We start from the raw sequence: 20,563 nt of genomic DNA on the forward strand, positions 1-20,563 counted from the left end.
AGCTATGTAGACAGAGACAAAAATAATAAACAACAGTGAAATAAGGACATTGCTATACACTTACTACTTGCTTCAGGGAGCACAACATACAGTTAACAAGAATGACCTTCATGGAGGCGCTGCCAACAAAAATAAAGGGATAATTAGTCTTGATGTGGGTCCTCCCAAGGGCGGCTCCCATAGGGGCACAGTCAGGGGCGTAAAATGGTACAGTAATTTGTAGCATTTTCTAATGAGCATTGCTTTTGTTAAATTTAAAGATTTGTTTTTGCTAAGCTGGAAGTAGGACCAAATGGTCCTTATAATTTGTATCCGTGTTAACGTAAATTTGGCCAAGTCCTGAGTGAACCCCAAGGAATGGTCCCCCCCACACACTGCAGTGGGCGACATCTGTTGGCCGACCATAGCATTTCCCCCAGCTGTTTCGAAACTTCAGACTCAAGGCAATTCGACCCCTCACTGTGGCTGGGTAGTGGACACGACTTTGGTGCACGATAGTACTTCAGTTTATATAATTCTTTCCTCTCTATGTTATATACAGAACTTAGGTTATCATTACATATATCTGTGTGTAGTTTAATAATTTACGAGTTCATTTTCTATACTGTATATAAAATGTTGAGCTGATTTATTAGTTGTGATAAATGAAGTTAGTGTTTTCTTGTATAAAGTAATTGGTTTTATTTCCAAATGGTTTAAATACAGAAATTACAACTAATGTATAATAATGTCAAATATGGCAGAGCCGTTAATAAACAATCTTGTCCCCCTAGTTAGGTCAACAGCCCCCCGCCCCCTTCTCCCAAGCTATGAATCTGACTATGGATCTTGCAGATAGTTTACGATTTGATGGACAGCAATACGTCATAACTAGGGAGGGGAAATCATGTATAAGAACATACAGTAAGGGTCACTCATTAACCAATACTACTCAAAAGAAACTGGAAATGTATCAAAACTCATATTATGGGATTTGATACCAACAATATGATTCTCATTATTTATACTGTGTATAGAATAGGTTTAAGAGCCTATTGAACCAAATGTAAAAATAAATATAAAAGGAATTTGTGCAGATAATAGACTCATGAATCTGGACAGTAAAAACTATAAGAAAAAAAGAAGAAGACATTCAAGCTTATATTTATGGTAATAAAACCCCCAATATGAGGCGCTGTCATTTACTTACAAGTTAAGTTGGACCAGATTCAGTGTTTTTTAGTTTAAGAGGGGACGACAACATGGGCTGCCACGTCGTGTCTTTTGGCAAATAGTTTACGGTAAACAGTTAATTTTTGTGAGCACGAAACACGTAGAGACATTACTTTAGTGTCACGTGATCAGTTCTTCACTGTGTTTTACCCCATAATTTCCCTCATCCATGATGCCCTGTCCACTACAGGTGATTTATATTCATAGTTAGAGAAGAACAAGAAAAATACTGGTATAGTACTTATTATTAAAATAACAAGTTGTGTAAATTTTATTAATTAATATATTAAGTCATTTGTTGCCACCCAAATAATTTTGAGAATTTTATGGTTGCAACCAGTAGTTTTGACGAGTCTAAAACACTTCTTTTATGGCATTTTTGTCCCAAATTAAGGACTGTATAAGAGAGATACTTTACATTTTATTAGTTGTTTTGTTAACCAATCAGATCTCGGTATAGTGCATGGGTTAGGTTGGCGTCGGATAGGTTTTCCTAAAATTAATAATATATTCTAGACAAATACATACAGTATACACACATAATAATACAAATTAATTACATACACTGTACATGCCTTCCCATAAGTTCATAGGAAATGTCAAAATTTCCCCCCAAATCAGAACATTTTAAATATAAATTTCAGCAAATTATTGAAAATAACAAAATCGATTCTATATCACGTTACATCCATCAAGCATAATTTCAACTTCCAAATGGTTGGTGGTAACTGAAATTTTACCATTTATACCGCATCATACAAAGAACAACTGTGGATAATATGAATCAAATCCACACATAGTACTCTGGTACTAAGCGACTGCACCACTACCACCCGATAATGGCTCACTACAAGTTATCAAGGTGTTATTTGACCGTGCTGGCTGGCCGGACAACCATAGGGTATTTGACTAGGATCTGATGGGATTGTTTATGATTTTATTGTGACTGTGGGCAGGATGGCTGTGGGCATTACACTAGTCATTACACAATAACTTTAATGTTAAATTATATTCTTTAATAATCTTCTGATACTCTGAGATGTCCCATTTCTCTTATGGACATATAATGATGTGGGCTGGGTGGGGTGGGGTTGGGTTAGGTTAGGTCAGGTCAGATCAACATCTTTTAGGTCTATACCTGATACCTAAATTGTATCATAACCATTTAACTTCGAGGTATTGGTTTTCTTAACAAATTGATTTAGAATTTAATGAAATTTTATCTTCTTTTCATCATTAATTTTATATGTTCCTATCTCTATTTGATCATTTTTTTTTACAATAGTTTAAAATTATCAATAAAATAATATGTAGATTTTTCTGTGGCCAGAAGTTTGGGTATTATTTTACTTTAGGACACAGTGCCCCCAAAAGTTATAAACAACTGAAACATTTAGATCTCGATATTCTGAGCATTTTGAACCCCATATATACTGGCGGAAATGGATAATAGCAACACAATTGAATTTAATTGAGTTTACGTAGTTTTCAGTCTTTGTGAGAAGATGTATCGGCGCATCACGCATGTGCAATATTGACTGACATCATCCAGTCGTGACCAATGATGTATCGTTATCATCACAGGCAATTTTTTTTTCGACCAATCACATTTTATTTTTTTCAAAGGAAACAGCCTGGGTACGATTTTAATTTCATTGGCCAGTCTGACAATGGCCGTGGTGGAGGCTGTTTGTCATTTGTGCTCCTGCGATTATTTTAAGTTTATTGCCACTTCTAACTAAGGTATTGAACTTTCGGACATGGCGTGCCCCAAAGTTTTAAACTACTGAAACATTTAGGCAAGTTTAAGTTTCCCAGTTGAGACGTTCGTTTTCTCACCGCTTAAGGACGCCTGAATCCTTCGTTTTCTTTTACGTAGTACCTCAGAGACTCTAATATTTCTTATTGCCTCATATCGTGTTCAGAGATTTGAAATTGAGAGTAAACACATTTATATTACAGTGAGTTAGATATGTCTGATAACAGATGAAACATTCAAGATCCCTTGTGAGTTATGTTGAAAGCTTCAACATACCTGTCACAAGTGGGGTACCACAGGGCAGTGTATTGGGCCAGCTGTTGTTTGTTTGTTTCATAAATGACATGCCTGACGTTGTACACTCCTCCATACAAATGTTTGCCGATGATGCCAAGTTATTTCGGGAAATTAAGAACCAAGCGGACTGTGAAAAGCTGCAGAAGGACCTCTGTGGGCTCCAGGAATGGTCGAAAAAATGGCTGCTGAGATTCAATGTCACGAAGTGTAAGAGGATGCACCTGGGGCGTACCAACGGTAAGGAGGTGTATCATATGTCCCAACGGGATGAAGAAACTGCACTAGTTGAGACTGAATGTGAGAAGGACCTAGGTGTGTATGTTGACAATGAGCTGAAGTTCTCGGGCCATTGCGAGAAGAAGGTAAACCAGGCAAATAAATTATTGGGTCTTATAAGAAGGTCGTTCAGATATATAGACGGTCCGACCCTCGTAGCGATCCTCAGGAGTGAAGTGCTTCCCCATCTGGAGTTCTATCACCCCGTCTGGTCCCCGAGATATGCTAGGGACTGTCAGTTGGTTGAAAATGTTCAAAGGAGGGCCACCAGACTGGTGCCTGCACTTCGGCACCTCAGCTACCCTGCGAGATTGGAGTGCCTGAACTTGCCTAGCTTATACTACAGACGGGCAAGGGGAGACCTAGTTGAGGTGTATAAGCATCTCAGGGGGCACTACTCAGTTGAGTGTCCTTACTTGGAGCTGGCGGACGCTCGCCCCCACAAGGGGTCACAGCTCAAAATTGAAGAAGTCGCAAGTCCAGAAAACTGTGAGGGCAAACTTTTTCGGAGTGAGGGTTGTAAGCTCTTGGAACAATCTACCAGAGAGTGTTGTGACGGCACCGAGTGTGAGCTCTTTCAAGACAACTTGACCAACACTGGAGCGGGTTTAGGTACATTCAGGAGCCAGTGCATGCCCAGTACTTGCCAACGGTGCATGACAGAGACGTGACCGATCGCCCGGGCGGCTAACGAGCCGATCAGTGGCGAAGAGGATAAAAGTAAAGTATTTATTGTGAGTGAAACTGTCAAATAAGTTCGAGTAGAGTCTGCCAATAGAAGTGACGAATCCCTGACCCGTCCTTGTGGACGCCCCGAGTGCCAAATTGCTACTGAAGTTAGATCATTTTGACTCCCAATCATCAGAGAATCTGATGTTTGTATTGAAGTTATTGTCAGTTTTATATTTTAGAAAGTAATTAATAACCTGAAAATAATATGTCAGTCTTCTTAACTCAAAGATCTAACGGCAAACTCTCAGTAGGCCCTTGTCTAAATTTTGATGAGGTCGGAAGAAAAAGTTGTCTGCTCGTGCGTTTAAAGTCCACTTCACTCTTGCCTGGCAAACTCAAGCTCTGATTATATTGTAACAATACATGTAAGAAATTGATCTGACCCATGACACTGATTTTCAGTCAAATGTACAGCAACTAATTTAAATGATATGAATGTTGTTATATACTTATATCACTTAATTTAATTTCGTTGGTTATGCTTTCTGTTATTTCTATGCCTCATATAACCTTCTTTAATTTCTTAGTTATATAATCTTTTATTTTCCGGTTTACTTGCTAATTATTTTCCAAGTATTTCTTAAAATGTTTATATTTATTTATTTATTTTAATTTTCTTTATCTTTCTTTTCTATATCTTAAATATTTCTTTAAATGTCATGATTTATTTTATATTTTCCTCTTCCTTCTTTCAATATTTATCAGTGTTTAGATTTTCACAAAATTTCCGGGTTTAGGAATAAATTTTCTGAGGTTGAAAATCAAGAGCAATTTCTGAAAATTTCTTGAATAAGACGAAAGCTGAAGTGGCAGTAGGGTGGAGGACTAGTGGTATCCCATTACTGACTAATTCCTTATATCGCACTGTTAATTTATTGTCTCGGGCATGTTGAAACGTAAAATCTTCTCGTATTGTACAGTAGTTTAACTCTACGTCCTGAAAACTATAGATCCGGGAGTTATAGGACTCGCCAAGAAGTTGGTTTCTGTTTTTATATAGATCTGGAAACTTTTTGGGGTCGACATATAAGTTTTGTTCAAAATCTCAGTATACTGTAGGTCGTCCTGGACATGCTGACTCAGGATTGGATGAGTGTTAGTCCCTTAGTACTAATATTCTCATATCACGTTCATTCATAATTTTCCGTTTTATTTGACTTATTATCTTGAACATTTTGGAAGTTTGATATTGGTGGAACAAACAACCAGGTTTGGGTTTTGTAGAATTTGTTCATTAACTTGTCCTTGTCACCTGGTCACTGGAGATGAACAACGATCAGAAACAATACACCAATGACGGAAGACACAAAGAAAATGGAAAATAAAAAGGAATCGAAATAAGAAAAACACAAGAACCAAGAAAGAAAATACGTGTGCTTTGTGTGTGGACTATTGTACTGTACTGAAGGAGGGAGGACATCTCTACCAAGTCACCTGAGTCAACAAAGTGTTCCAGGTAAGTGAACTTTGTCTTCGTCCTCCCAGAGCTGCAGTATCAAGGACGTACATTATTTCCCTGTACGTATTTCCAAGACACAAGCGCTTGTGGTGGGAGGGAATACCAGGCCTGACGTCAATGAACTTACACAATGGCACTGTAAACACACAAGTGATTGCCTAGTATGATACAAACGTTTTATGAATAAGCTTCATCTTATCAAGAGAAATTATATTTTTCATATCACACACTAGTTATCACACACTCATCATTGTAAAAAAAAATATCAGCAATTCCGTAGTTAGCCAGTTGTGTTCACTCCCAGCCAGTCTTTCCTTTGAATTGTTACTATTTTGAAATTCCCTTTTGAATGACCTTGTTATTATATATCATATTTGTACCATATGTGTTACCTGTGACCCATTCACCAATTATGACTATACACCTTTTCACATATCCGTTGAGACATTGTTACATAACTATTTGACAATTTTCATAACCGAATGACTGACAGAACACATATCGAATGACAATCTAAAATAACTGTTGGTGGTATGTCATTCTCCAATTGTTACATTCTCAAACTACATGTAGACTATCGGTTTATTGTTCACGTCTGTCAACTTCATAACTTATGTCAATCACTTCCGTTAGCATGAACGAACAGTTATTTTAGATTGTCATTAGATATGTGTTCTGTCATTCGGTTATGAAATTTGTCAAATAGTTATGTAACAATGTCTCAACGGATATGTGAAAAGGTGTATTTTCAGCGTTTTCGATGCCATGTTCTTTCAATAAACCGTTAATTATTACACACACACACAATGGCGCAAATTAAAGATAAGGAAATCGACATTATTCTTCAAATAAAAATTTAATATATATATTTTTTACGCGATACATTATTATGGACTTCTTCACTACTTGATTCTTTGTTACTTTCGAAGTTTTACATATTCTCAAGTTCTTTTCTTTGTTTTTTCCTTGAGATGCATTCTTCTGTTCCCTCCTTTCATTCCTTAGTTTTAATTCTTCTTATGGCAAATATTCTTCGTCTCTCCCCCCCTCCCCACCTTCTCGTGGCCACACCCTGGCTCAACAAGGACTTCCCCGGACCATTTCAACTCCTCGTACACTTTCCCTGATGTTTACACCTCCCGTCCCTCCCTCTTACTCCATCATCCCTTACCAGTTCGTAACACTGTTTACTCTTGTGGTATTGATATAGTGACCCGGCAGTATATATACCACTAGTCGCCAGCACCAGCGTCAGTAGTCACCACCGTCAGCAGTCACCGAGTTGCGCTTTTACGAGACAGAAGAACCCTTTAATCAGCCCGGCAGTCATGGTAAAGTCGTCTGTGTTGATGTGTTAATTTAAGCCATGTTTAATTATGTTAATATATTCCACCAGAAGTTATGTTAATATACGAGTTTGTGATCATTTGAACTACAACACTGACTTTTTTATATTGTTATGTTATATACTTGTAATTTTAATTCATATAGATTTTGATTCTGGGATGACGAAGAATATATTGTAAATTCTATATATTTTTGGGTCTGATCATTACACCTGAAGGAAGCTAAACCCCCCAGACTTGTGATGATGGATTTAACTCCTCTTATTCTTACGGGATGTTGATATTATATTATGACAGTGTTAAGTGTATCTCCTACCAGTGTTAAGTGTATCTCCTACCAGTGTTAAGTGTATCTCCTATACTTGTTCTCCTCCACAGAAACTTTACTTCTTGGTTATGTTGGTGTCAGCTGTCCTCCTGGTCTCCGTAACTGGTCTCCCTAGAAGAAGTGAGTAGAGAAACAAGATATATTCAGTCAAATAGAAGTAATATATTAAACTGTATAAAAAACAACATTTATCTTATACAATTGGGAAATATTAATATTTTATGTAAATATCTGTTAGAAATTTTAAGGTAATTAATAAAATATCTCAATTGAGAGTTTATTCGAAGGTGTAAGACTTGGCCAGGTGTTCTAATTAGTTCATTGATCACCTTGTTTATGTACCTGAGTGAGCCTAGAGAGTTACCTGAGGAATCTAATACCATATGCTATGTATTATTAATTATTTCCTCTTTGCAGGTGGATTTGGAGGCGGAGGTGGTGGTGGCCGTCATGGTATTGGAGGCGGAGCTGGTTTTGAGGCAGACATTGATCTTGAATTCGGTCGAGGAAGAGGTGTTGAGGTCGACCTAGGTGGAGGTCTTGGAGGTGGTCTTGGAGGAGGACATGGATTTGGAGGAGGTTTTGGAAGTAAGTTCTAACCAATGAGTGTTTATATGTTCCTGAATCTCCTCATAATTAAAGAAAAATAATGAGTTTTGATTGATTAATAAAATTGACTTAATATTTTTACATTTTACATTTTGGCGTTGGTGTGATGTCATCTATAATTTAATTGCCAAATATTCTTGTTTTTTATTTATTCTCGAAGATCAAGGAGAAATATTTATCTAATAATTGTTTTTATATTACAGGGCATCATGGTAAATAAACAACATCCTCAACTGACAACTAAGAACTAATAATGATGTCTTGTATAATTTCAACATCTTCATTATCGGTAAATAAAGGAATTTTCTCGCAAATATAAATGTAGAAGTTGTTTATCTAACCTCCATCACTTGTGGCAGAAACCCAACAAGGTGTCAGCCAAGGTGTCAGCCACGGTGTCAGCCAAGGTGTCAGCCACGGTGTCAGCCTCTAGAGTGAAGGTCTCCCATCACCTGGAAAGAGACACTGTCACTTTAACAATGTAAGAACACAAGTCACAGTAAGGTCCTGGAACAACTAACAGAGTATTGGATCAAAAGTGTTGGTATAGATGACTTTATTACGATGTTAGACAATGCAAAATGTGATCCAGTTTCTCTTGTTTATGTGATATCTTGATTAGGTTGTTAAATTACCTTAAAACATTAATTAAGGGTTATGTTATCATCAAGTTCCGAGTATTATAAGATAGCCAACAGGTCCGTCTATGTGTGATAACAAGAATCTTCATCAGTGTAAACAAACATCAGATTATTAAAAAAATATATTAGAAAATTTTACAAGAAAGGTTACCATAGATAAATGTACATGTATTGTGATAGAGGAAGGAGGGGAGGAGGGGAGGTGTATAGCCTGGGAGGGGAGGAGGGGAGGTGTATAGCCCGGCTGTGACCAAGATAAGACATCGGAACCTTTTAAGTGATAAATTTAAACCAATGAATCCAATAAGGAATACAGAAAAAAAAATATCTCTCATTTGTTACTCTGCATTCTCTTCCTAATGTCTGGGTTTTAGAGCAATCTGGTACAACATATTCTACTGTATTGAAGTTTTAAACAGAATTTGTGTTTATCTTAATCCATAAACTTGAGTAAATATATCTATCAAAAGTTCTTTATAACTTTGAAGAAAATTCTGTACGTGTATTGTGTCATTATGGAAGTTTATTGACTGAATACATCTTTACTATACCTCCAGGCTCCTCTGTTGACCTCAGTCGTCAGGGTCGTACATGTGAGACTACCGAGTACTGACAGTAACCTGCATAACACCTGAAGAACTGTAGACATATCCATCTGGCTATTGCAGCTCTAAGACGACAAAGTACAACAGGTGATTAACTCCAGGTGTGTCACTTATCTGGAACACTGTGTACACCTGAGTGACTGAGTAGTTTTGTTGTTTACATAATAAATATTCATGTATTCTTATTTTTAAAGTTTTACGTTTTTATATAGAAATTTTATCACACCTCTACACACACACCCGTCTCTGCGCTCATAGTCTAGACGTGTCCTCGGCGTGTCCTGGCCAGTCTGTTTGTCCCCGCCCCTCCCCCTACCTTGCCTTCCCTCCTCTCCTTACCATCCTCACTACTCCGGGATTTATCAACAAAACATTCAAATGATCAGTACAAAAATTGGTTATCAAACAGTGATCCAATAATGTATCGCAAGGGAAAAACAATCTTGATTCACAATAACAATCACCAGTGTAGTACTAACCTGTGAGTACTGTGTCAGTGGCCCTGAGACAAGGCTGCCGCGGTGCTTACAAATATTGACAGATGTCTACCAGTGTACTACACCATGGAATTTCCGTCTGGAAATTCTGTCGGTGGCCCTCAAAGTGCCTCATTGAGTTCAAGGCCACCCCGAACAAACACTTCCATACGTCCGCAACAACAGAATCAACTGATGTCCACCAGTGACGTACACCAGCACACCCTGTACAGTTTAAAGCGAGGGGCTGGGTATCCTGATGGCAGTGTTTTTGTGCTACTAAAATCACTAAACATATTCCATGCTCGCAGCCGTAGACAAGGACATCATAAACAAGCCCACCAAGACCATCAACTCCAGTAGACAACCAGAGAAACCAACTCCTGACAGACCGTACCATTCGGCCATAGACTCAACAGTCACAATTTTAAGAAAATCAGATACTTAGTACTTAAAATATCACAAACATTAATTTGAACAAATACAAAACAAAGGACATAAGTTATTATTACGAACTGAAAAAAGACAAGCCTATTTTAACACTATTTACAAAAGTATTTAAACTTTATCATCTAATAAGAAAATGATGAGTGGAGGAGGACGGTGACCCTGAAGCAGAAAAAAAACACAAAAGCCTCACACTAACTTTTATAATGAACCTGACATGTAAACACTACCTATAATACAACACACTTCACAATAACTGCATTATGGTGAAGTAGCAATGAGCAGCACTACAAAATAACAAGTTTCCTGATACCTGAGGTCCACATGGCTAGTCTGTCACTGATCGTAGGCTCCAGACAGGGAACCACAGCATCTCTATACTTAGGCCAAAAACTAACATTATTCACAATACCCAACTTACATTACACTATATATAAAATACATTACACAATCACAACACCTACACTAAAACAGACATATAATAGAAACTAATTAAACGCAATGCAAATTTTTAAGTTGAATATATAACTAAGAAATTAAATCAGGTTTCACAATGTCCAACCCCGGTTCAATGCTAAATAAAGCAGTCTTGCATAACGCACGCGCACACAGACAGACAGAGACGGAGACACAGACAGACAGACACCCTATTCAATGCTGTGTTACTTAAATTTTATACGAACTGAAAAAAAAACAAAATCCCTGATAAACATTATTACTTGATATTTACACTGAAGTTCATTTTTCATTTTATCTACAGAAAATATTTACTAACACTAAAATTAACAATAGAGCTGGCCCAAGAGTCTGAACACTGGGTAAAGTCACAACAACATCGTAAAGGTTTTCTTGGAATTAATGTCGGATATAAAATTGACATAAATCAATATTGAGATCACAGTTACAGGAATTTATTAAGACATTGATGATGATAATGAGAAAGATGATTCACAGTGACGTCATCCAGTTATGTTTTTTCGTTTATTTTATATAAATCTGTGTAATTTTAGAAATAAATATGAGTTAATTCTGTAATATTAGCCTGCAATAGTAAGCCCTGTTATAGTTAATCCCGCCATAGTTAATCCCGCAAGAGTTACTCATTTTTGCAACATTTAATTTCAAAACTGTAAATCAAATACCACAACGAGGAATATTTCATCACTAAACACTGTTCATCAGTTAAGACTAATGTTGTTTCGACTTACCTAATAGTTTACTCCATCTTCTAGGAAATCCTTAACTTTACCCACCCATCCTCACCGCCTCCTCCTATGTCAACAACTCTCTCGATGATCTTGCAAAATATCCTTCTGTGTGTTGATGTCATTGTTGGTTTGGTGATGAGTATATATATATAGGGAGGGAACACCGGAGTCCTGCGTCAGTAGTCTGGGGGAGACGGTAGTACCCTCACTCAGCTCTACAACCATGGTAAGTCAGCACTGTTCGGTGTACTGTCCTAAGTTATCATTATTCAGAGAGATTCACAGTGTTTTGAAATGATTAACTTTGGAAATTTAACTTATAATGATTAGGAACTTAATACAACACTGGTAATTACAGGTAAAAATTTAAGACAGGTAATCACAGGTAAAGAGGATGTCAAAGGGTAGCGAAAGTATATTGTTTTGATATAAGATTCGGAGAGTTTTAATGTACTTTTAGTTTCCTAAGTCATTGAAAGGTTCTTTATTAACTCTGGTAATTAAATAGTTTAGTGTTCTGTACAATGTTTTCCTCCTGGTGTGATTTCATGGTGTCTGAGGTAATGTGTTATGGTGTCTGAGGTAATGTGTTATGGTGTCTGAGGTAACGTGTTATGGTGTCTGAGGTAACGTATGGTGTCTGGTACCTTACCTGGACAGTCCATCTCTGCCCAGTGTTGACGTTCTTCTACTTGTTGTTCTCCACAGAAACCTCTCATCATCGTTCTCCTGGCCTCGGCTGTTCTCCTGGTCTCCGTGGCCGGCAGACGTCATCCAGGTGGAGGTGAGTAAAATATCTGGAGACCGAGAGAAAAGTTTATTTGGTGAGAGAAATTATGAGAAAAGAGAGACAGTGTAGGAGACAGTGTTAGAGACAGTATAGGAGACAGTGTAGGAGACAGTGTTGGAGACAGTGTTGGAGACAGTATAGAAGACAGTGTAGGTCAACCACGTTAATATTTGGCCTAAATACTGAAGTGTTATATACCACTTATCAGAGCCTTAAATATTTATAAATTACACATCAAATATTTTGAGTTATGACGTCACTATCCTTCTGAGTCATGACATCACGATCCTTCTGAGTCATGACGTCACGATCCTTCTGAGTTATGACGTCACTATCACCCACGTCATCATTGTTATCTAGATTAGTGATTTGTTATTTCTATGATTGTTGAGGATCGTTTGGTGCTCAAGGAACCAGAAGTTAGTTGTTAGAGAACTTTTTTTCACGAACACAGGTAGACCGAGCCAGTTAGTCTGTGTACCTTGTGATTATGTTAAGTGACAGCAAGAGTATTGACTTGTATTTTGTTTTACTCCCACAGGTGGAGGAGGATTTGGAGGAGGTGGTGGTGGAGGATTTGGAGGTGGTGGTGGTGGAGGAATAGGTGGTGGTGGAGGATTTGGAGGTGGTGGTGGTGGAGGAATAGGTGGTGGTGGAGGATTTGGAGGTGGTGGTGGTGGAGGAATAGGTGGTGGTGGAGGATTTGGAGGTGGTGGAGGAATAGGAATGGAGGGTGGTGGTGGGAGGATTTGGAGGTGGTGGTGGTGGAGGAATAGGTGGTGGTGGAGGAATAGGAGGTGGTGGAGGAATAGGAGGTGGTGGCGGAGAATAGGAGGGCGGAGGAATAGGAGGTGGTGGCGGTGGAGGATTTGGAGGTGTGGTGGTGGTGGAGGAAAAGGAGGTGGTGGAGGAATAGGAATAGGAGGTGGTGGCGGTGGAGGTTTGGAGGTGGTGGTGGTGGGAGGTGGAGGTGGTGGAGGAATTGGAGGTGGCGGAGGAATAGGAGGTGGTGGCGGTGGAGGATTTGGAGGTGGTGGAGGAATGGAGGTGGTGGAGGAAATAATCATCACGGAGGAGGAAGTGGTGGAGCAGGAGGTGGATTTGGAGGCGGCGGTGGTGGTGGTGGAGGAAATCGCCATCATGGAGGTGGAAGTGGTGGAGGATTTGGAGGTGGTGGAGGAATTGGAGGTGGTGGAGGAATTGGAGGTGGTGGAGGAATAGGAGGAGGTGGTAGCGGTGGAGGATTTGGAGGTGGTGGAGGAATTGGAGGTGGTGGAGGAAATAATCATCATGGAGGAGGAAGTGGTGGAGCAGGAGGTGGATTTGGAGGCGGCGGTGGTGGTGGTGGAGGAAATCGCCATCACGGAGGTGGAAGTGGTGGATCAGGAGGTGGATTTGGAGGCGGCGGTGGTGGTGGTGGAGGAAATCGCCATCATGGAGGTGGAAGTGGTGGAGCAGGAGGTGGATTTGGAGGCGGCGGTGGTGGTGGTGGAGGAAATCGCCATCACGGAGGTGGAAGTGGTGGATCAGGAGGTGGATTTGGAGGCGGCGGTGGTCTTGGAAGTAAGTAGAGATGATCAAGAATTACCTTCATATTAATAATTCCCCCAAATAAACAGAAATACCTTTTATTCCTTTAATTACAAATGAAAGACAAATTACTTTATATTTTACATCTAATATTATCGATATCAACAAATAGTTCACATACGTAGTACTAATTAGCTCCAGGAAGACCCAGGTAAAACATTAATAATACCTGTGCTTACATTACAGGTACTCGCGGGTAAAGGAGAAAGTTACCTTCATCAAGAACAAATAAAGAGATATTGTCTCGTAATAAATGTATGACTTGTTTATTTAACCTCCATCACTTGTAGCTTAAACTTGTCATCCCATACCGAGTGAAGTTGACTGATATGGGCCGGCCATCCTTGTTACACGAGGGGCAACCATTATTATTATACAGATGAGTTTTATAATATATTTAGAGAAAGAGGTGCGGTGGCTGAGTGGAGACAGTACTTGTCTCCTAAGATTTACTGGTTCGTTCCCAGAGGACCACTTTCACATTATACACCTTGCTAGTATACTATTGGTTAAGATGTAAGTCTGAGAAGCTGTAAGGAGATGTAAGGACACGGGAGGATGGATATGCTCCCTCCTGGTTTAACAAGGAACTGGTATATTAAAACTGAAAATATGAATTACTTGTGTTGTGAAGAAAATCGCACAGGAAATTCCGAAATATTTATTGGCATGAAAATCGTTGAGTATGTTGCTTCGCTGATGTGTTAGGTCTACGGAGTCTATAGACCGCCTCACGCAAGCCTCACTAGTCTCTGTAATCCATTAAACCCGAATCAACTTTGAGGTGAAATCCTCCCCATAACTTCTACCAGGTGAAACAACTCCAGGTAGATGGAAGATTTTAGTCACAAGAGTACCTATTAATCGCTGGGTTATGGGGCTATGATACTCTTACCACAGTATACCTATAAGGATATCTGGGCTGAAATTCCTTAATAAATTCTGTTTCTGGGAAGTTTACGAAGGCGGTGGACCTATCTACGCGTGGGGCCTGGTACACAGTACTTCTTGGATACTGGGGTGTCTTGGCCACTACCTCCTTCACTTCTTACATTTGTCTTCATTCTTTATCAACATTATCTATAACTTGTCCTTCTGTGACTATTCATTTATAAGACTGGATAAAGACAAATAAAGGCAACACGAATAAAATAAATAACTTTCCCATTATTTATTATATGGCTAAAGTATTTCATTATTTGAGCTTGTCAGGATGTAACTGCTCACTCGCTCACTCACAGAGAGGAAACTGTATCAAGTGAGATGCACAAGTTACCACAGATCGTTTTATGTATTTGTAGTGTCAATGTCAATGAAGCTCTCTACAAGAAAACATCACTGATACTACTTAGAGAATATGTCTGGAACGTGGTATGAACAGTGTCAAGAATGGGTTCTGTGTAGCCCGAAACGTTAGAGAAATAAACTAAACTCTCTCCTGTATTTCCTCCCACTCATCAAATCCACTTGTCATGAACTTAAGGAAAACAAAAAAGGAATTTATGTATTATTCTGTAGTAGGAGTCAAAGTCTGCAGACAACCGCCCGGGATTGGCTGACCGGCAAGAAGACTGGACCCGCCTCGTTGTTGTCTTACCCAGCACACTCCACGTTCTTAGCGAGAGGGATTGTGATCTCACCTTCATGTAGAGTGTACAGAGAAGGTCGGCCGCTGGTGGTGTGTACACAGTGACCAGCGGGTTTGAGACACGCAACTGACAATTTATTTTATTTTATTTTATCTATTTTTTTTTAATTTTGCCGCGGACAGCAGCTAGTTTATTGGGCACCCCGTACTCATGTGAGTGGTGGCGCAAAAAGGATTACAGAGTAGAGGTCATAATGGGGTAATGGGTTACGGGGGTACGGGGTACAGGGGTACGGGGCTTCAGGGGTGCGGGGTAGGGGGTACTAATATTACTGTCTAGTGACTAGACAGTGATTATAGAGACTAGACAGTGACTATAGTGACTAGAGTGACAGTCACTCCAGTCACCATAATCACTGTCTAGTCACTAATATCACTGTCTAGTCACTAATATCACTGTCTAGTCACCATTATCACTGTCTGGTCACTAATATCACTGTCTAGTCACTAATATCACTGTCTGGTCACCAATATCACTCTCTTGTGTAGGTCTCCCTCCATTAACCAGTGAAATCGTGATACAGCTTCTAGGATACAAGGTCACAGTTGCACCGCTCCTATACCTGCACTGTATTTATCTCTATATTATATATGGACCTTTGTCCGTTGAAACATTGTAAACCTATATGATGATTTTACTGAATATCTGTGTCTGTCTGTCTATCCATCAATCGATATATCTATCACTGTAATCTAAGGTAATCTGCTTCAGCTCTGGAGTTGTTCTCAGCTAAACCTTTGGCTACCTTCGCTGCTTCGATACTTAACGTATAATTATCACCAAGGCTTCATGAACCACGTCGAGCCATGCACCGTAACTTTCCCAAATGATTAAATTTTCCAAGAAATCGACTCACCATAAGATATTTCACTGTTTATCTCACCATCATGTCACTACCTCCCACACAAAGGGAGTAGAGGTAGACATTCGTTATTATTGAGGATGACGCAGCTGCTACAACGGTCGATAAAAATAATTCATAGGATTTTCCAGTTTACGTGAAAGGTCGCGAGCACTGTACAGTTAAAAGTTCAGTAGTCAAGGCGCGAGGGAAGGACTGATATGTAAAGAAACGCATGATCTTGTGGTACGATACAGAGGCGTGTGTACCATGTACCCTATATGCCACACCAGTACCCTATATACCACACCAGTACCCTATATACCACACCAGTACCCTATATACCACACCAGTACCCTATATACCACACCAGTACCCTATATACCCTACCAGTACCCTATATACCCTACCAGTACCCTATATACCACACCAGTACCCTATATACCACACCAGTACCCTATATACCACACCAGTACCCTATATACCACACCAGTACCCTATATACCACACCAGTACCCTATATACCACACCAGTATAGCCTCTGCTCAATAAGTGGTGTATAAACCTGTGTGGTGTATTGAGATTACCCCTCGGAATAGAAGATTACGTCAGGTTGAATAAAAATATCTGAGTTGTTGTATACGAGTGTGAGGAGACTACTTCCTGTCAACACAAAGATTCGACTCTTAGTCTCCCTTCCTTAATGAACCAGTCTCGACTCATCATCAACACACAACCTCAAGAACAGCCTGTAATCAATCCCAAGATACAATACCCACAACACAAGTATAGAAATGCACAGTTGTTGACCAAATTCCGTGTACAGTAGCTAACACAACTGTCTGTGCATACTTTGTGGGAAACAATATGAGACCATGGACGATAAATTTTGGTATATGAGGGCTGTCACTAGTTACTCGTAAAATTTTGGAGCCTATCGACCCCGACCTGCAGAGATAGTTGTTTTAGCTACTGTACATCAACTATTTGAGGGTCATGAAGTGGTTAAGTGTCAAACCGTAAGAGTAAGACTTCGAGTAATATGAAGGAAACTCTTGGAATAAGACGAAATGGAAAAAATAAAATGGACTAGAGTTGATCACATGAGGTCACCTGAAGGAGATTATCCCAGGTGAGACCACACTTTGTAAACTTCACCAACTATCACCTCGCCCACCTGCCCCTCCCCGGAAAGGTTTCTGAGATAACATGTTAACATTTTGTCCACATAAAAAGCAAAAACTAGGACTCAAACTCCCTAAAGCATAGTCTAACCTTCCAGGAAGACCAAATAACCCACACGTTCTTCACTTAATATTACTGGTTGTCCTTCACACTTACAGTACGTACAATTGATAGTGGTGGTGGCCTCGATAACAGCCCACACAACCACCACTGTGAGGGTGGTGACAGTTGAAGTTGTGATAACGATCTTAATGCAGCTAGTCAAAGAACTACTGTACATATACATAACTATGGTATGGTCCAGACGAGGCAGAGGTTGTGCAGAACACCGTCACAGGTCCCACACACACACACAGGATCCACTACACGTTCCAGGGTTCATGATCAATTTCATCACAGTTGAGCGCCAGGAGTGCCCATCATGAGGGTCAAAGGCCAAATGTCTGCCGGAACGGAACGGAGTCATTAGTTAGGAGGTGAAAGAAGATTATTAGGGGTTGAAGAAAAAGTGGTGAAACTGAAATACAGTAGGAGTAGAAAGACTCTGGGCTCAACCAAACACTTCATCTTTCCTATTAGTGTTTTATCTTTGTTCTGTTCCCTCATGTCTGCCGGGTCAACCCTCCGCCCTATACACCCCGGCTACCCCACGAGAAGGGGGGGGGGGGTGTTCCTCACCAATCTTCCCCCTACAGTGGTGTGGGTCGTTTTCCGAGCCGTTAGCGGTGTCAGTCGGTAGTGTCGAAATATTATGAAACTCCCACAAGACAAAGGAAATCTCCAGGAAAGGTTCGTTCCGGGGCTTCGGTCCCACTGAAACATTCAGGTTTACTGTATAAGCCATAAGGCGAGCAAGCTGCCAAGGTCTGTGAGCACCTTCACTGAGTTTCTACACCAGATAATTATTTTTTGTTATTTAGAAATATATTCTTTCAAGTTATATATGGTGATAATCGTTAACAGGCTGTATTAAGTTTACCTACAAGACTCTTCTGTACATTATTACCAATGTTGGTCAGCATCTGAAGTTCATTAAAACTGTACGATAACTGTACCTAAACGCATGACATTAGATACCTGTGTCCTTAGTTACAGCCTTAGTAAACAACCTTGTTCACTAACACTTCCTCAGTAATTCCTACACTAAGTAATAAATTTCAGATATTAGGATTTTTTTTTTTTAAATTTTCCATGTTTTAATTGATATTTATTTTATAATTATATACCTGTGCCGGAGAAGAATAGTCTTAAGCATATACACGTGAGAACAATTATTATACAGGTGATATAGAAGTTCCTGTCCTGAAATAATTAACACTGTAATTATTTACCTTGTTCTGCCTACAGTGAATGTTGGAAGTGGATACTATTACCATTATAGACTGTAGGTATAACAAGGTATATAACAGCGTAGGTATATAACAGTGGTGTAGATCACGATATAAACATCTTCATTCTTCTCAGTCACATCTCTCCAGAGCTCAAGATATACCACCCAAGGTTTACCTCTCTGTTCACACCTACACTACCTGTTCCTGTGTGTGTGACAGTGTGTAAGAAGAACTGGGTTGTACCTTATGACAGTGACAGTGGTGATAGTGACAGTGGTGACAGTGACAGTGGTGATAGTGACAGTGGTGATAGTGACAGTGGTGATAGTGACAGTGGTGAAAGTGGTGATAGTGTCTTTTTACCCATTTAACCTCACTATTTGACACAACTGAACTATGTGGTTTGCTGATTCTCAACCGGACAGTTGGTTACTCAACTATTTTTGTTCACATCAAGTTTATATTACAATAAATATGTGTTGACTACTTCCTGATTGTTAATTTATCCCTTCAGTACGATGACTTCTTTTCTATTTTACTCTGTCAACTGCCAGACGATTTTATTCCGAGTTCAGTGTTTACGGCTCAGACCTCAGGGAGAGAGAGGACTGGCATGAACGCAGCAATGGAGCCAACCATACCTTGAAGAAATCTTAGACACCTTACCTGCCAAGGATTTCCAACAGGTGATCTTAAAATATCATAAGGAGTGGCCGCAGGTAACTCCATCTTAACTATTGATTGCTGACTCATGTATCGTGAAGGCTGACAACAATTATAATTATGTTGTTCTGTGTTTTTGCTTTATGTTGTGCAAATTAACAGAATAAGGTATTGTACCTCTCCAATAGTTCTTGTCTAGTATAAACAGTAACGTAATGCGGGATATGTGTTTAATCCATCCCCATCAGAGGGTTAAACCATCGTCCTCAAGGGTTAAACTAACGTCGTCAAAGGGTTGAAATATCGTCGTCAAAGGGTTTAACCAACGTCTTCAGAGAGCTAAGACATCGTCCTCAAAGGGTTAAAACCTGGTCCTCAAAGGGTTAAAACATCGTCCTCAAAAGGTTAAAAAAATAGTCCTCAAAGGGTTAACACACCATCAACGCTTTTCATCACCCTTAATTATTCAAGGTCAAGTTAATTACGATCATTATCTTAACTGTTATAGCTCAAAATACAGTTCTTTTCACACTATAATAATAATACTGTAATAATAATAATAATAATAATAATAATAATAATAATAATAATAATAATAACAATAATAATAATAACCTTGGGTGGCCTTACATTCAGCGTTCCTTCCTAGATAAAAACAGGTGATCAAGTGGTCTTGAGTTTCCTAGGCGGACAGTGCAGGTGACGAGCTAAAACTGCCCTTGAAAATTAACAGTAAAATTAAGTTTCTGTTAAGACAGAGAGGTCGATGTCGACGAGCAAATAAAATGATAATAATGATACGTGTTACAATTATTATTATTATTATTATTATTATTATTATTATTATTATTATTATTATTTTTATATTCGTCGTTGTTGTTTTTAGTACTGACTATGTAATTCATAACATACCTGAAAGCATACACACAACACTCACTGTAGGAATATTCATACAGTACATAACTGAACTCAGCTCCTCATGACAGGTGAAGGAAGATGGCAAAATCACTCGACCATTTTTCATGTGATTTTCCACCCACATAAAGTGAGCACAGTGAACTACGCATCTTGCATAGTCCAGAATCTAGCGTTAACGAGGAAGGTCTTGGGGCGGAATGA

At 39.3% G+C, this 20,563-nt stretch overlaps 1 protein-coding gene and 2 long non-coding RNA genes across 3 annotated transcripts; all 3 read left to right on the forward strand.

Moving 5' to 3' along the window:
• The first annotated feature begins 6,958 nt into the window (after positions 1 to 6,958).
• LOC121862529 (glycine-rich protein 5-like) lies at positions 6,959 to 8,342 on the forward strand. The gene is made up of 4 exons (XM_042360834.1): positions 6,959 to 7,066; positions 7,460 to 7,529; positions 7,827 to 7,997; positions 8,222 to 8,342. The coding sequence occupies exons 1-4, from the start codon at positions 7,064 to 7,066 to the stop codon at positions 8,236 to 8,238; spliced, it is 261 nt and encodes an 86-aa protein (XP_042216768.1). The 5' UTR covers positions 6,959 to 7,063; the 3' UTR covers positions 8,239 to 8,342.
• Positions 8,343 to 11,567: 3,225 nt separating this feature from the next.
• On the forward strand, positions 11,568 to 12,773 carry LOC121862530. The gene is made up of 3 exons (XR_006088249.1): positions 11,568 to 11,621; positions 12,104 to 12,179; positions 12,727 to 12,773. It is a non-coding gene; the product is annotated as an uncharacterized LOC121862530 (long non-coding RNA).
• An 832-nt stretch (positions 12,774 to 13,605) lies between these two features.
• Positions 13,606 to 14,033, forward strand: LOC121862531. Its single transcript, XR_006088250.1, has 2 exons — positions 13,606 to 13,748; positions 13,962 to 14,033. It is a non-coding gene; the product is annotated as an uncharacterized LOC121862531 (long non-coding RNA).
• The last annotated feature ends 6,530 nt before the right edge of the window (positions 14,034 to 20,563 follow it).

This window comes from Homarus americanus, unplaced genomic scaffold (assembly GCF_018991925.1).
Source record: "Homarus americanus isolate GMGI-L3 unplaced genomic scaffold, GMGI_Hamer_2.0 scaffold31037, whole genome shotgun sequence".
In the NCBI taxonomy this organism is placed as follows: domain Eukaryota; kingdom Metazoa; phylum Arthropoda; class Malacostraca; order Decapoda; family Nephropidae; genus Homarus; species Homarus americanus.